The sequence below is a fragment of the Zea mays genome, chromosome 2, assembly GCF_902167145.1.
Source record: "Zea mays cultivar B73 chromosome 2, Zm-B73-REFERENCE-NAM-5.0, whole genome shotgun sequence".
Lineage (NCBI taxonomy): Eukaryota > Viridiplantae > Streptophyta > Magnoliopsida > Poales > Poaceae > Zea > Zea mays.
In genome coordinates this window covers 211,779,144-211,796,998 of record NC_050097.1, presented here as the reverse complement: position 1 = coordinate 211,796,998, position 17,855 = coordinate 211,779,144, and the positions used below count along the sequence as shown (strand labels likewise).

Below are 17,855 nucleotides of genomic sequence, written 5' to 3'. Positions count from 1 at the left end.
GGCTATATAAACGGTCATATAAAGCACAATTTCACACTGTAGATTACACTGTTTATAGAGTGAAGTTTGAATTAAGGAGTGAGATAGAAAGTGAGACAAAGAGTCTGCTGGAGATTGGCTTACAAAGAGCCCAATTGGCGACATGCCAGTGCACTATCCTCCGGGGTAGTTGCATAACTTCTGCCCCCAACTCAATTCTTCTAGCGCTAGCGGCAGTCGCAGCTAGACGTGAAACTTTGGGCCGGGCCATTTAGGGCCAACACCGTTATGAAGGAAAATGGGTGGGGCCGGCACATCAGAATGACGGGCCGTGCCGTGCATCAAACTTATGTATAATGGATGACACTGCACGACATGACTAAATGGGCCGTGTTCGAGTTGGCACAACACAATTTGAGGCATAAATTAGAAAACTAGTGTTTTAAATGGTTGTCATGCTCCAATATGTTTTATCTCTTAAAAAAGATATAGAAATTATTGATTTTTAGATATATAGCAAAGTTATAAATATTTTGAAGATTTATTTTTTAGATATATACAAGTTTTTTGTTCGTGGCGTGCTTGGGCCGCACGGCACGACCATGGATTCGCCATGCTTCAGACCGAGCCTTGCTTTTAGTATCTAGACATGACACGACTCAGCTTAAAATAACTTTGTGTCGTGCTGGCCCATAAAAGTTAGCCTAGAGCATGACGGGTCTGGACCGTGCCGGTATGACACGACCCAACTTTTAACTTTAGCTGAAGTCGACATCGGCTTGCTCCAATGGTGTGAAGTGAGCCTCGCCAACCCAGGATGCCCAGCGTCGCCAACCCAAGATGCCCGTTCATCAACCGAGAGAATCTGATATTTACTAACACCATAAAACACGTTCGTAAAATTACCATTAGATCCATATTTTATAGACACAGATAGACTCACAATACTTATACGATGTTTGGTTTCTAAGGACTAATTTTAGTCTCTGCATATTATTTAATTGTAGTCCTTAAATACGGAAACACGAAACTAAATAATTTCTATACTTAGGGAGTAAACTAAAATAAAATATAGGAACTAAAAATTATTAGTTTGTAGAAACCAAATACCTCCTTAGTCACATGGCTAATTATAACAAACATGCAGCGCGGGTTAACGCCACTCGCCGCGCGGCGTAATTAGCGAGGGGGCGCGAGGGTACAGGCGTCATTTTGCTTGCTTTGTCCTGACCAGTTTTTTTCCACTGCCTAGTAACGGATCAATGGGGCCAGGGGGGAAAAGGACATGGAGATATGGGGACGAGGGGAGCGGAGGTTTGAAATGTGAGGGAGAAGCAAAAGCCCAGATAAAAAATAATATCGGTTTTGTTTTGCGTCTTCCGTTTACGATTTGGGGTGAGCGGCAGTTTGGAGTGGGTTCTTGCAGCGGCGCGGCAGAGAGGTGTGTTGTGCGGCCGTGCTAGGAATTATCCTGTTCCTTCAGTGCTCGCGTCCTGATGCGTTTTCTCCGACGATGATTTCGTCGTGGCTACCTGCATGTGCTGCTGCTAGTACGCGGAGCGCTTTGATTCGGCGGAGGCGTTGCTTCGGTTTTGGTTTCTTTCGCCCAAGATTTCAGCTTTAGCAGCCGCAGCCTTTTCTCCTCGGCCGATTCCAGCCTTGGCCCGGCTATCCCCCCTTCAAAATCGCGCATAGGGTGGGGGTTTTACTCGGCCCCTTGCTGCGGGCAGCGCAGAAATTTTTCCTCGGGCGTTCGATTGTCGCTTAGTTGAGCTTCAGAACCTGATTATTTTTGAGAGATTTCTGGAGGAATTTTGACTCTTGTCGTGGAATTTGGGGTTTGGCGGGTTGCCAGTTTTCAGCCCTTGGCGAGTTAGAGGCTATTGCCTCTGAAGTTATCGCCTGTTTTGATGCGAATTGGGGAAATTTCTGGTCCCTGTGCTGTTCGGCTATTGGATTTGGCGAGCTGGTGTTTGAGCCCTGGTATAAATCACCGGTCTGTGCTGGTGGCCTTTTGATTTCCCGGTGGTGATGCTCTCTGCCGCCGCTGTGATGGCGCCGGCAGCAGCCACGCAGAAGAGCTCCCTTGAGGTCTTGCTTGAGACGCTAAAGAAGCGCGATGAGCAGCCCAAGGATGCGCCTCCAACATTGCCAGCCCGGCCCATGTGCCGTGGCCGTCTGCCCACCACCAGGCGGCCATCACTGCCTGCTGGCTTTAAGCTCGAGAATGGCATGGTAACAGTTCCTGCCACAGAAGCTGCAGCGGTTGACAAGAAGGCAGATGCCAAGGAGATTACTGGGTTGGAGGTCAAGGAGGAAAAGGCAGTGAAAGGATGCATCTTTGGGACTAAGAGGAAGTTCCCTAGCACACAAGTGCTGGAGGAGTCGCCATATGTTGATGAACTTCATGAGGAGAGGAAGCGTACAACAGTTTGTAAAGAGCCCCCTTCTATTTCCCCGGCAACAATAAATATGAACGGGAAGCCAGCATGTACAGATATCATGGACTATGTTCTCCAGAAGGTGAGAGGCTTGTTCATTGTGGAGTTTGTAAGAATTATTTCTATTATTGTAAATTTGCAATGTGAAGAAATGGAAGTAATCTGACTACATTGTCTAACCTGATTGCAACATTTCATTCATGAGTCAAAACAGGAAATGTTGATCAAATTGTCCCTTACATGTGTTTGTTATATGCTGAATTAATAGACCCCCTTTTTTTAAAGATTATTTCTATATGGTATATGTGAATAAGACTTTCATGTGAGAACGTGGTTATGTTTGGGTTATGCTTAGCTTACTGTGTTTCACATTTACCAGAAGATACAGTTAGTGATCGCTTAATGATTTTTTCCTGGTCTCACACTTCAGATTTGTTTTGGCCAGTTTGTTTGTTACATCCACAAATAGCTGCATGTCATGTTACTTTAAAGTTTAAACCTTATAAGTATGAGTATCGGATGAAAGAACCTGTTTTTTTAACCTTAGGATATATGGATACTGGATATTCAGAAAGTGTTGTTTCTTACAGCAGTATAGGTCTCATGGAACTAGTTCTCTTATCACTTGATGGTTCAACTTTGATGTTTATAGGTTTATATTGTGATTGGAAGAACCGTCCGAGATAATAATTTTTTTTATCGATTTTCAGAAGCTACGAGTTTGGTGTTCTTCATCAAATGCAAAGTGGGAACTTGGACAGATCCAATCAATATCTGGAGATGATGCTGAAATACTCCTGGCTAATGGAAAAGTGAGTGTCTTATATTCTCACGGTGGTATAGTCACATGGGGACACTCCTGTACAATTCTTACTCAATGTTTATTCGCGTAGGTTTTGACGGTGTCACCAGAACAACTCTTGCCTGCCAACCCTGATATCCTCGATGGAGTGGATGATTTAATCCAGATGAGTTACTTGAATGAACCTTCAGTTCTTTACAATCTGCAATTGCGATATTCTCGCGATCTTATCTATGTAAGCACTATGCAATAGCTTCATCATGCTAAATATGAGAACATAGGTGAGAACCAATACAAGAATGGAGGTGAGAGGACCTTTTTAAAAATATCTGTGTATGGGTGTTTGCTGGGTTTTTGTTTGGGTTTGTGGTGTTTAGTGTCCTTGGGTGACTGTGGGTGTATGTGTGCTGGGTTTGTTGTGGGTGTGTTTTGTTTTAGGTCAGGTGCCTTTTCCTCTCCTTTTAATATAATGATACGCAGCTCTCCTGAGTATTCGAGAAAAAAAAATCAACCCTTCCACCTTCCCTTGGATATTTTTGAAAAAAAGCTCCACCTTCATTCTTGTGTTGGTTTGCATGGTTTGCACCAATAGGTTGGTTTAGTCTAGGTATCCTCACTTGTATAAACTTCACTTTGTAGACAAAGGCAGGACCTGTTCTGATTGCTGTCAATCCATTAAAAGAAGTTGCACTCTATGGGAAGTCTGCAATCATGCAATACAAGCAAAAGACCAACGATGACCCACATGTGTATGCAGTTGCTGATTTGGCATTTAATGAGATGCTGCGAGGTAGGTGCTAAAGAGAACAGTTATGATTTATAATATTTTGCAAGAACTGTTTTTAATGCAACTCCTGATACTCTGCACTGTAGATGGCATAAACCAATCTATAATAATAAGGTTAGTATGTCTTATCTTCTTTCTCTTAAGCCCTGTGGGTCTGGATTACCAAATTTAAATATGCTATATGTGCCCCTTGTCACATTTCAGTGGTGAAAGTGGAGCAGGAAAAACCGAGACAGCTAAAATTGCAATGCAATATTTGTCTGATCTCGGGGGTGCTAGTGGTACGGAGTCTGAGGTTCTTCAGACCAATGTTATTCTGGAAGCATTGGGGAATGCAAAAACATCACGAAACCATAACTCGAGCCGATTTGTGAGTTTATCTTCCTGTATCGTTGCCCTACTGCCCTCTGCTAGCTTTCTGGTGTTATTCTTATGGTGTTGTGATGATTTTGATGCAGGGCAAGCTTATTGAAATACACTTCTCTGAAACAGGGAAAATGTGTGGTGCTAAAATCCAGACCTGTAAGCCTTCTCTACCATTTACCGTTTGAATGGCTAGTCATGATATCTTTGAAGTCCCTGTTAACTTATTTCCTTGGCTGTGCATGTGCTTTTTACTGAATCCCATGGGTCAGTCCTGCTTGAGAAGGTAAGGGAATTCATGCGCTAACAAATCCATATTTTGTTATTTCGGCATTGTTTAATATGCTCTGTCTTCCACTGTAGTCGAGGGTGGTTCAAAGGGCACAAGGAGAGAGATCTTACCATATTTTCTATCAACTATGTTCTGGAGCTCCTCCACTTCTCAAAAGTAATCATACCTACAATTTAAGTGTTTTAAATGGTGCTTCTGTCAAGAAAATTGTGTGCCACATTCTGTCTGTATTACTACATCTATATGTCCCTCTCTTTTTCTCGCTTTCTAATTCCGTTGCATGCACATGCTACTGCAGAAAAGTTGTCTCTAAAAAGCGCAAGTGACTACAATTACTTGAAGCAGAGTAATTGCTTGAAAATCAATGGTGTTGACGATTCAAAAAAATTCACAGTGCTAGTGGTAATGTTACTGGAAAATCCAAATAATTTCACCAACCAAAGCTGTGATAGTATTTTATTTTTATCTTATTTGTTATTTATCCTCTGTTTCATATGCAGGATGCATTGGATACAATTCAAATATCTAAGGAAGACCAAATGAAATTATTTTCTATGCTTGCAGCTGTCTTGTGGCTGGGAAACATATCATTCTCTGTGATTGATAATGAAAACCATGTGGAAGTTGTCTCAAACGAAGGTATCGACTGTTGTATTTTTTAGTTTACAAATAAAGGGGTTTTTATAGAATACTATGTTTTATAGATATAGAATAAAATTATTTATATAGAAAAAAACTATTCTACAAAATAAATGAATGGAATTGGTAATAATAAAATTGAAAAAGGGAACTCATTAAAATAAAATATATTAATTTTCTTTTCCCATAATTTGCATTTATTTCTTTGCCTTATCCAGTAGAAAATGTCCCCAACATGCAGACATTTGATTGTGTATTGTATTCACAGGGTTGGCTACTGCTGCAAAGCTATTAGGCTGCACTGCAAATCAACTAGTGTCTGCCGTGTCCACTCGTAAGATTCGAGCTGGAAATGACAGTATTATTAAAAAGCTGACATTAACTCAGGTATGTAGTGTCCTTAAAAATTATCTGCATGGATCTATTGTTTTGATCTTTTAGAATTTTATTCAAGATTTCTAATTCCTGTAGGCCATTGACGCAAGAGATGCACTAGCAAAGTCAATATACGCCAATTTATTTGACTGGACCGTTGAGCAAATTAACCACACACTTGGAACGGGGAGGCAATTTACATGGAGATCCATAAGTATCTTGGATATTTATGGGTTTGAGTGTTTCAATGTATGGAATATTTTCATTTCATTTAGTACTGATTTACTTGGCAATTGGCATTTCCTCAGTTGTAACATTTGATTAAACCATTACAGAAGAATGGTTTTGAGCAATTTTGTATAAATTATGCCAATGAGAGGCTGCAGCAGCACTTCAACCGACATCTTTTCAAACTACAACAGGAGGTATGATTCTAACAATTTCTTGCATTATTTATGTTATCGAAGATAGAATAAATGTGAATTGTATCATGCTGCATCATTGCATACTAAGGCTATCTTCAGCAGTTTTCCTATCTCACCCCCTATCTCACTCATTAGTTCAAACCTCACTCTGTAAACAATACAGTCTACAGTGCAAAAAATAATGTTTTGCACGACTATATGCACGCTCTGGCTCTGCTGAGCCCAGCCTAAGGATGTAAACGACCTGTAAAAACTTTGCCACATGTCATAACTAGCCGATGGATGTGGTCACATGCTGAAGTTGATCTGTCTAACTTGAGTCAGATATGAACGGTTTGATTTGATCTGAATATTATTTATTTTGTGGTTTGCCTTTCGTGTGATTCTATGCGTCTGGGGCCCCAAAATAACCTCTCGGCCTGTGGGAGATAAGACAGCCCCGGGTATTGCATTAAGAAGACCTCATGGCTCATGCTGGTCTTGAAAACCCTCGAACTCCTACCCCACTCATACACAACGATACCGTAGTTCATGTGAGAACGAATGAACGATCACGTCTGGACCTTAGACCTTGCTTCTGAGGACAAAACCCACTAGGATGTCTTGTAGTTGGCACTTGGCACTAGGATTCACAATCTATGTGGTTGTCAGCTATGACCACCTACCCAACTTATGGTTATGAAAACTAGTCAACCTTTGAGAAGAAAATAGTTATTCTAGAAAACACAAAAACCTAGAAAACCACAGGAAGCAACTAGTTTATGATGTGCCGGCAAGGCCCCGATATTAGTTCCAATTCTGTTTTACCTCTGGTTATGATTATTTGTTCTGGTCCACTGTGCACATGCCCTGCTCATTTGCTTTTGTATCCATTAGCCAGCATCACTTTCTTTTCATAAAATTGTAGAGTGGCTGGCTTCCCTTGTTTCCATATTTCTTCTCCTGCTATATTTTCCTTGGACCTTATGTGTCAGTATATCAATATGCTCATGCTGGTTTTGTTCCACTTCCAGGAATACTTGGAAGACGGAATTGATTGGACCCCCATGGAATTTGTGGATAACACTAATTGCTTATCTCTTTTTGAAAAGGTATGCAGCAGTTTTTTCATGCAACCCTGTTACATGTGGATATTCATATATTCACTGTTTCTATGTAGTTTAAATAGTTTTTGAGCCTGATATTGATAAACATATGTATTGTAATTAGTTAATTACTTACCTGGCATGAGCTGAAGAAGCAATGCTTGCATTTTAAGCTTATATGGCTGTTTGGACTCATTTCTCATACGCTTTCTGGTTCCAATTCCTTTATTGTATATGCAGTTTATTGCCCTTATAATTACCTTGATCTGCATATGTGTTGTGCTTTTCCATTTCAGTTATGCCCAAGTTACTAGAATGCCTTAGTTTTGGAGCTATTTGTGGAAACAAGCACCCTCCCTATATAAAACGAGAAACAAAAGTTGGAACAGATGGAAATGTATTGAAGTGCATGTGCCTTCACCCCTTTATTTACATGTTTGTGCTTTCGTCTCTAGCCCCATGTGAATGGGGGTGTTAAAGTGTATAAGTGGATTTTCTACCTTCTCCCAACAATTTAAGCTTTTGGATTGAACTGGTTAATGCGTCCACTCTAACAAAATGTCCTTAAGTGGAGTTCTATAGATCAGATGTAATTATTAATGTTTAAGTGGAATCACTGAAGAAAAATGTGCCATTATCATGATATTATGTCATATTAATAGTATAATAAGCTTTACTGTATAAATTTGTAAGATCTGTATATGTACCACTGTACTCACCTTTTTGTTGTATTGCAGAAACCTCTAGGGCTATTGTCATTATTGGATGAAGAGTCTACTTTCCCAAGGGCAACAGACTTTTCCTTTGCTAACAAGCTTAGGCAGCAATTAAGTGGTAACTCTTGCTTCAAAGGTGAAAAAGAAGGCACATTTAAGATTTGCCATTATGCAGGGGAGGTTGGTGAATTCTCTGTCTTGTTTTATCTTTAAGCTATTTCTAATCTTCAACATCCCCCAGATCTGCAAGTTTGCCCATTCAATAGTTGATTATATACTAATTTGCTGTTGTAGCTCTTTTATATGCAACATGATAGTGGTCCTGATTGGCTGACTTTCATTCCAGGTGACATATGATACAGCTGGGTTCCTGGAGAAGAACAGAGATCCACTGCACTCTGAATCAATCCAACTACTATCATCATGTAAATGTGAACTTCCAAAACATTTTGCCTCTGTCATGGTTGCTGATTCTCAAAATAAATCAAGTCTGTCATGGCATTCAGTAATGGATACACAGAAACAAAGTGTTGTCACGAAATTTAAGGTACTGATTCAAATCTTCCATTCTTTCATCTTCACAGTAAATATTGTCAAAAATGGTTCTCTAGATCTGTATGCTTTTGGTCTATATAAGTTGTATACAGTTTCTTGGTAGTTCTTTTGGTTCTTTATTCATAATAATACCTTAATGCCTTGTCATTCTTATATAAAGTTGTATTACATTTAGCCATCCCAATGCTCTGCTGTGTATTCAGGCTCAACTGTTCAAGCTGATGCAGCAGTTGGAGAGTACAACCCCACATTTTATTCGATGCATTCAACCAAATAGCAAACAACTTCCCAGGTTATTCGAGCATGATCTTATCTTGCACCAGCTTAAATGCTGTGGGGTGCTTGAAGTTGTCCGGATATCAAGAACATGCTATCCAACTAGGATCACTCACCAACAGTTTGCTGAAAGGTTGCTAATTCATAGAATCTGACTTCAAAAATTTATTTGTTTTATTTTGTTTGATACTGTGCGTCACTTGACTTGCTATTTGTTCAATAATACACAGATACGGGTTGCTTCTCTTGCGTTCGATTGCATCTCAAGACCCACTTAGTGTTTCAGTTGCTGTTTTGCAACAGTTGAACATTCCCCCTGAAATGTATCAAGTTGGCTACACAAAATTGTTTTTCCGTACAGGACAGGTACAATGCAACGACCAGCTGCACTAGCATACAAAATGCTTTAATAGTTTGGTTTAATTTGCGATCACAGCTGCTATATTTTATGTGTGGTTTCTAATCTTGATTATTCTGTAGGTTGCTGCACTGGAAAATACTAAAATACAGATGCTTCACGGAACCCTCCGTATTCAGAAACACTTCCGGGGTATGCATTCTCGTCAGGGATATCAACGACTCAAGAAAGTGGCAATGAATTTGCAATCATGTAATATACTTCATTTTCTTTTTGTTCAAAACATTCCTGAATTCTAATACTATGAACATCTATCAATTACTCTTCCTGTTTTAGTTATCGGCTGACAAATGCTGTTTATTTTATCTTATTCTCTTGACTTTCCAAACTGCAGTTATACGTGGTGAAAGAGCAAGAATACACTTTGATAATCTTGTCAAGAGATGGAGGGCAGCTGTTCTAATACAGAAGTACACTAGGCGTCGACTTGCAGCTAACATGTTTAATGATCAACTGAATCATATCATTCTTCTTCAGTCTGGTAATTAATATGATAAAAGTGGGCATATTAACATTACCCTAGAGTACTGGATCTATGTAATCATGTGTTGTCATATGTTACTGCAGTGATGCGTGGGTGCCTGGCTAGAAGGAAATACAAGTGCCTGCAGAATGAAAAGGAGTTAAAGGCCAGTCACAACATAGTTCAAGGGGAAACAAGGAAGAATAATGCTGAGTCAAGAATATGCCATGTGAGTTTTATATCAAAAGATATCTACAGTTTTATCTGTTCCAATCTTCTAATGCGGTAGCTGCATGTTGATTTCATCCAGTACTGAATGAGAAGTAAATATAATCTAAACCGATTTGCTACTGCTACTAGGCAATCTTCATCTTGATTTTGCATAATCATGGTTACTAAGTTTACTGAAATTTCTGTTATCGTTATATCCTACTATATTCTGAAGAACTTGAGAAGTTTTTCCTGTACAAGGTATAGAATCTGTTTAACTGTCAAATACATAGTTGTAAAAGGCAAGTAGTCCCTAACATTGGCATCCATTGGCAGGGAATGAATGGGCATTATCCTCATGAACCAGTCATCACTGAACTTCAGGGTCGGATTACGAAAGCTGAGGCTGTATTGAGGGACAAGGAAGAAGAAAATGTGATGCTGAAACAGCAATTGGAACAGTATGAGAGTAAATGGTCAGAATATGAGGCCAAAATGAAATCTATGGAAGAGGCATGGAAGAGACAGCTCTCTTCTCTGCAGGTAATTATGTTTATTATATTTATGTATGCTTGTAAGTTTGAAGAATGGGTCAAGATATTCTTGCAACATGAATTCATCTGTTGAGGAATGACAGGCTGCAACATAACCTTATCATGGGATGACATACGAAAATATTCAATATTTTTTCTTGATGTGTTATATGAAGTAAAGAAAATTGCTCTGATATTGAGTTTTACTGTACCTATCTAGTGCAGAAGCCAGATAAGCCGATTCGTTAAAAAACACAGAACAACAGCAATAGCCTTTTAGACCCAGACAAGTTAGGATAGGCTAGAGTTAAAAACCAAAATGAGGCATAAGCAAAAAGGGAAAAGAAAGAAAAAATAAATATTTTGCTAGAAGATAGTGGTATATAATTATGTGGCTTCAGTTCATTATTCTTCAGAAGACGTGTTCCTTTGGATGTGATCCTGTTTGTTCCTTTCAGCTGAGCCTTGTTGCTGCTAAGAAGAGCCTAGCTGCTGCCGATGTGGCTACTAGAACTGCTCAGACTGATTTTACTCCAACACATGCCCAATACGACTCTGAAGACACGTTGTCCACTGGGACCCATACACCCGAAGTGACAGAGTCGAGGCACCGCAACCACAACCACAACCCTGAAGCTAAAGTTTCAGCAGGAAACTCGGATAGGCGAGTAAACGCTGTGAACCACCTAGCGAAGGAGTTTGAAGACAGACGGCAGGTGTTCGAAGACGACGCGGGCTTCCTTGTCGCAGTCAGGTCCGGCCAAGTTGGTTCAAATACGAACCCAGACGAGGAACTCCGGAAGCTCAAGGACCGCTTTGAAACATGGAAAAAAGACTACAAATCTCGGCTGAAGGATACGAAGGTAAACCTTAATAAGGTTGGCACTGGCACCCATGATGATAAATCGCGGAAAAGATGGTGGGGAAAGAAGAGCTCCAAGTGAAACGTGTGAGAGGTGCCCCAGATCATTTTTCTACTGCCCCGGGCCAAGGAAAGCGGCCAAGAATGCCAGGGCAGACATGAAGAACCCGCCTTGGTTCTCGCACTGCAGAAGCCTGGCAAGATAATGATGAGCTCCATCGCCGGTGGGTGGCGGCGCTGTTACTCGTCCAGAGTGTCAAACAGATCAAATTAGCCAATAGGTGAAGCAAGAGTTCTGTACATGTATATCAATTAAATTAGTTCTGAGTTTTCAGTTGACAGTGTATGTATGCTATCGTGTATGTATGTAGAGTGATAAATCTGAGATGTGGAAGGGTAACTAGATACAGATTATCCACCATGAGCGAATAGAGATGCAAAAAAGCAGTATTGTAATATGTGTACATACAGTAAGGAAATTGTTGAAATGTGCAAGGCATTTTACTCTGAAACTTTGTTTGCATCTCGCAGTATTATGTACAAATCATTTGAGGTACATACACTGCACAGCAGTTGAATCCTGAGTTTGGACATAATGTCCTATTGTAATTGTCAGGCTCTGAATTCTGCACTGCTGTGCTGTCGGATAGCTTGTGTTTCAAAAAAAAAAAAAAGTAGACACAACACAACTACATGTATGTACACAAATCTGTTAGCAACTGAAACGGAGCATACATGCATGGAATGAAGATCAAAACTAGTCCAGTACGTCCTGAGTTCTGAGAGAAGCACACGAATATTTGCATTCTTTCATCGTACGAATGTAATGTCACAACACAAACGACTAGTCTAAAATGTGGGCACGCCGTACGTGGCCCGCTAGCTCAAGACCGTGGCGCGAACTTGGTGGCGTAGACCCAAGCGTTGTTGGCCACGGGGTCGTCAAGGTGGTCGAGCAGGTTCTCGAGGGGTCCCTTGCCGGTGACGATGGCCTGGACGAAGAAGCCGAACATAGAGAACATGGCAAGGCGGCCGTTCTTGATCTCCTTGACCTTGAGCTCGGCGAAGGTGACGGGATCGTCGGCGAGGCCGAGGGGGTCGAAGTACTGGCCGCCGGGGTAGAGGCCGTCGCCGTCGCCGTCGTGGCCGTTGACGCGGAAGCCCTCGACGAGCCCCATGAGGACGACCTGGGAACCGAGCACGGCGAGGATGCTCTGCGCGTGCACCAGGTTGGGGTTGCCCAGGTAGTCCAGCCCACCCTCGGAGAAGATCTGTGCGCCGGCCTTGAACTTACCACACTGGCTCCCTGAAGTCCACGCGCACCCAGCTCTGGAGCACCTCCGGGGTGACGCAGCCCAGCGCCCCCAGCATCGCCCACCGCCCGTGGATCACCTCCAGCGCCCTGTTCCGCGCGACGCGAACGGCGAACGCCTCCGGGTCCGCGGACAGCCCCGCGGTGTCCCAGCCGTAGTCGCCGGGGAACTCGCCCGTGAGGTACGAGGGCGTCTGGTCTCGGTCCGGGCCGTACCACAGCTCGTTGCCCTGCAATGGAAGCGGAAGCGAGCGCTCTCGTTATATTAGTTGATCACCGGACTGGTTGAAACCGACCAGGCGTACGTTACGTACCATGGTGATCCGGCCGCTGGCGGCCGCGGCGGCGACGTCGTGGAGGGGGCTGCCATTGGCGGCGGTGCGGCCGCGACGACGCGGGAGGTGGTGGCGGCCATGATCGTCGACGCCATCTGCTGCGCGCGGCTCTGGTTTGTCGCAGTGAGCGGAGTCTGGAGTGCTAAGGCTTGGAGAGGGGTTACATTATAGATGTTCAAATGGGCGGTCCGTGCCAACCCAGCCTGAGCACGACTAGGTCCCATACGGATTAGCTAGCAGGTCGTGTCGTGTCGGCCCACGGGCTCCAAGTGAGGGCTAGGAACAGTCCACTAGGTTAATAATCGTGCCGGGCTGGCCCACGGCACGACGAACGGCCCATAACAACATATGGCGTTTAAATAATAAAAATATTCTAAAAGTATGCATATTTGAGGGTTTGAACTATATTTATTAGCTCTAAACATTTATTTATACCCACATAATCAACAAAAACACATGTTTCTTGTGTTTTATACTCTATATTCAAGTATAATATATGAATTTATACGAAAAAATAAAAAAATAAAACAGGGCCGTGCCGAGCCTAGTCCGTCGTGCCACGCCTTTGGCCTAGGCACGACCCGGTGACTGGGCCGGGCCGGCATGGGCCCGGTTCACTACGTGTCGTGCCAGATTCGTGCCGCCTGGCAAGCCTGGCCCGTCTAGACATCTCTAGGTTACGTGGACGTATTTGTAGCACAATGTGTTTTCTCCTCGCTTGCTGGGGTAGAAGCGAGCTAGGGTGGCGCGAGGATTGGAGCGGCAGATGTGGGGCGGAGATGTCTGGATTTGCCTCCGCCCAATCGGGGTGCGACACTGTATTCTGGTGCTGCGTCGCTGCCACCTCGGACAACATTGATGGCTGCCTATGTAGAAAGAGATATGATCTTTGTGTTCATCTTGATGTTGAATTCCATATGCAGAGTCATAACAGGCTTGTAGTTCATCATTCCTCCAAGCTCGAGTAGGTCTTCAACATAATGAGCTTGGGTGTTGGCACACCCCTCAGAATAGCTCGATTCAGATATAGATTGCAGTACATGACCTCAGGGAGGGAAGAATTGAAGCCAGCAAAGTAATATGGACGGAGGAGTGGAGCCTATAACATACAAGGATGAGAGATCGAGTCTTATAGATGGAGACTTGGAGAGGAAGAAACATAGTCCTCAGAACGACAAAGATAGAGATGTGTTTCTTCTGAACCTTTCGATGGCCTTCCCCACCGTTGCTTCTGCCTATTGTAGAAGACATCCAGTGGTCCAAGCAATGCTCGACCAGGCTAAGATCCAAGGCCCATACGACGGTCCAACCATGATCTCTGACATTCCTCCCTTCTTGAACTGTGGCTTGCCCCTAAGACAATGAAGAATTTTAGTACCACCAGGATCATATTCCATAGAATGTGCAAGTCCGTAATGTTGAATAGCAGTCCGCCGTCACACTAGACTAGAACATCAAACACCCCACCAGTGCAGCCAAATTGCTCTTACCATTTCCAAGGAAATCCATAGAACTGATAGGCCTCATCTCTACAAGTAGTCCCCAACAACTAATGCCAAACTCATGAAATAGAGAGTGAGAAGCTGAAAGTCGCCTAGAGAGGGGGGTGAATAGGGCGAAACTGAAATTCTCAAAAATAATCACAACTACAAGCCGGGTTAGCGTTAGAAATATAATCGAGTCCGCGAGAGAGGATGCAAAACAAATCGCAAGCGAATAAGGAGTGAGACACGTGGATTTGTTTTACCGAGGTTCGGTTCTTGCAAACCTACTCCCCGTTGAGGTGGTCACAAAGACCGGGTCTCTTTCAACCCTTTCCCTCTCTCAAACGGTCCCTCGGATCGAGTGAGCTTTCTCTTCTCAATCACTTGGAACACAAAGTTCCTATAAGGACCACCACAAGATTGGTGTCTCTTGCCTCAATTACAAGTGAGTTTGATCGCAATAAAGAATCAAGAAAGAAGAAAGCAATCCAAGCGCAAGAGCTCGAAAGAACACAAGCAAATCTCTCTCACTAGTCACTAAAGCTTTGTGTGGAATTTGGGAGAGGATTTGATCTCTTGAGTGTGTCTAGAATTGAATGCCTAGCTCTTGTAAGTGGTTGGGAGTGTGAAAACTTGGATGCAATGAATGGTGGGTGGTTGGGGGTATTTATAGCCCCAACTACCAAACTAGCCGTTTGGTGGGGCTGACTGTCGTATGGTGCACCGGACATGTCCGGTGCGCCAGCCACGTCACCAATGTCGTTGGGTTCTGACCTTTGGAGCTCTGACTTCTGGACCCGCCTGGATGTCCGGTGGCGCACCGGACATGCACTGTAGAGTGTCCGGTGCGCCAGCATGGGCGTGCCTGACTTCTGCGCGCGCTGGCGCGCATTCAATGCGCTGCAGGTAGCCGTTGGCGCCGAAATATCCGTTGCTCCGTTGTCACACCGGACAGTCCGGTGCACACCGGACATGTCCGGTGAATTATAGCGGAGCAGCCGTTGCAAATTCCCGAAGCTGGCGAGTTCCTGAGGCGCCGTTCCTTGGAGCACCGGACACTGTCCGGTGTACACCGGACAGTCCGGTGAATTATAGCGGAGCGCCTCTGGATTTTTCCGAAGGTGACCAGTTTGAGTTGGAGTCCTCTGGTGCACCGGACACTGTCCGGTGGCACACCGGACAGTCCGGTGCGCCAGACCAGAGGTGCCTTCGGTTGTCCCTTGGCTCTTTTGTTGAACCCAACACTTGGTCTTTTTATTGGCTAAGTGTGAACCTTTGGCACCTGTATAACTTATACACTAGAGCAAACTAGTTAGTCCAATTATTTGTGTTGGGCAATTCAACCACCAAAATCATTTAGGGAATAGGTGTAAGCCTAATTCCCTTTTAGAAGCCAACCATGCGAGCCCACCAAGCTCCCGCTGTATAGAGTATGTTGGGATCACCCATGCAAGAATTTGCCAATTAACCTTTAACCAGGCACAGTCTTGTACATGCCGCTTGCATAACTGTCAAGCCAACGTATCATGAAAAACATGTCATCATGCAATTGCATAGACTGAATCATTATGTTGCACATGCATTCAAGTCGTAGAGTTACACGCCTGCTCATAATCAGCATCTTGACTCTTCTAACGGTAAGGTGATGCAAAAGGAAAACAACTATATATTGTGGACTGCAATAAATCTAATAGGCAAGTCCTTCCACTCGCCATATGTGACCCTACTTGAAATTCACTAAACCAGCAAACTTCATCGACAGTGGTTTAGCAGGAACATATGGGGTCCTGCATGCGCACCTCGCCATCCGAGTCGAGCATAGGGAAGATGTGTTCCACATAGTATTGCACGTGCTGCTGTGGCTGAGAGCACCTAGAGGGGGGTGAATAGGTGATCCTGTGAAACTTGAAACTTAATCCACAAAAACTTGATTAGGCGTTAGCACAATAATGCCAAGTGGCTTAGAGAGGAGTCTCAACAAAACACAATAACCACAAGATATCAATCACAGAGATGGAACAGTGGTTTATCCCGTGGTTCGGCCAAGACCAACGCTTGCCTACTCCACGTTGTGGCGTCCCAACAGACGAGGGTTGCAATCAACCCCTCTCAAGCGGTCCAAAGACCCCCTTGAATACCACGGTGTTTTGCTTGCTTTACTATATCCCGTTTGCGAGGAATCTCCACACTTTGGAGCCTCTTGCCCTTACACTTAGATGATCACAAAGAAGCACAGAGTAAGGGAGGGATAAGCAACACACTCAAGACAAGAAATCACAGCAACACCACGCACACAAGTCGCAACAAGAGCTCACAACACAACTCAATGAGTTCACAACTCAACTAGAGCTCTAATTGCTATCGCAAGGAATCAAAAGCGCGGAATCGATGTCTTAGTGCTTAGGAATGCTTAGAGAATGTTTGGTGTGCTCCTCCATGCGCCTAGGGGTCCCTTTTATAGCCCCAAGGCAGCTAGGAGCCGTTGAGAGCATTCCAGGAAGGCAATTCTTGCCTTCTGTCGCCTGGCGCACCGGACAGTTCGGTGCACCACCGGACACTGTCCGGTGCGGATTTTTTTTCCTTCTGTGGCGTAGCCGACCGTTGGCGCCTGGGAGCCGTTGGCACACCGGACACTGTCCGGTGCACACCGGACAGTCCGGTGCCCCCTCCCGACCGTTGGCTCGGCCACATGTCTCGCGCAGATCGCGCAGCTGACCGTTGGCCCGGCCGACCGTTGGCTCACCGGACAGTCCGGTGAATTATAGCCGTATGCCGTTAATTTATTCCCGAGAGCGCCAAGTTCGCCTGAGCCAGCCTGGCACACCGGACACTGTCCGGTGCACCAGACAGCGCTGGCTTTGGCTGAAACAAAGCTATCTCTCTCCAATTTGTTTTCTCCTGTTTCCAGCACTTAGACACAATACATTAGTATTTAAAACAATGTACTAAGTCTGAGAAACATACCTTTTGATTTGATTTGCACTTTGACCACCACCTTGCATGTATTAACACTTAAGCACTTGTGTTGGACACTAAATCACCAAAACACTTAGAAATGGCCCAAGGGCACATTTCCCTTTCAATCTCCCCCTTTTTGGTGATTAATGCCAACACAACATAAAACAAGTAGAACAAGTACAAAATCAATTCAAATAAGAACTCAAATTTGTTTTGAATCAAATTTGGCATATATGGATCATTCTTTGCCACCACTTGGTTTATTTTTGCAAATCAAACTCAATTTCCTATCTCCAAGTCAAACACACATGTTGAAACATAAAGAGAGATATTTCACGAGAAATTGATCAAGTATTCAAAAACTCCCCCTTTTTGCCATAATTAAACCTTCTCCCCTCAAGAGACCCACTTTTGACAATAAGAGCAAATAAGAGTATTTTGACATACAAAAACTCTAACTCTTATTATTTTCAAAATTCACAAGTGGTAGCTGATCCATTTATTGCTTTGGCCTTATTTTCTCCCCCTTTGGCATCAAGCACCAA

General features: G+C 43.6%; 1 protein-coding gene and 1 pseudogene across 1 annotated transcript; one reads left to right on the top strand and one right to left on the bottom strand.

Moving 5' to 3' along the window:
• Positions 1-1,269: 1,269 nt before the first annotated feature.
• LOC103647272 (myosin-3) lies at positions 1,270-11,733 on the top strand. The gene is made up of 24 exons (XM_020548579.2): positions 1,270-2,502; positions 3,131-3,232; positions 3,314-3,457; positions 3,862-4,012; positions 4,096-4,123; positions 4,214-4,379; positions 4,468-4,531; positions 4,645-4,658; positions 4,736-4,820; positions 4,963-5,066; positions 5,165-5,303; positions 5,572-5,690; positions 5,775-5,927; positions 6,014-6,103; positions 7,117-7,194; positions 7,926-8,084; positions 8,251-8,451; positions 8,663-8,868; positions 8,966-9,101; positions 9,216-9,345; positions 9,488-9,634; positions 9,721-9,845; positions 10,163-10,369; positions 10,818-11,733. Exons 1-24 carry the CDS (start codon positions 2,011-2,013, stop codon positions 11,301-11,303), a joined length of 3,726 nt encoding a protein of 1,241 aa, XP_020404168.1. The 5' UTR covers positions 1,270-2,010; the 3' UTR covers positions 11,304-11,733.
• Positions 11,579-12,963, bottom strand: LOC109944391 (chlorophyll a-b binding protein of LHCII type III, chloroplastic-like; annotated as a pseudogene).
• Positions 12,964-17,855: the final 4,892 nt, after the last annotated feature.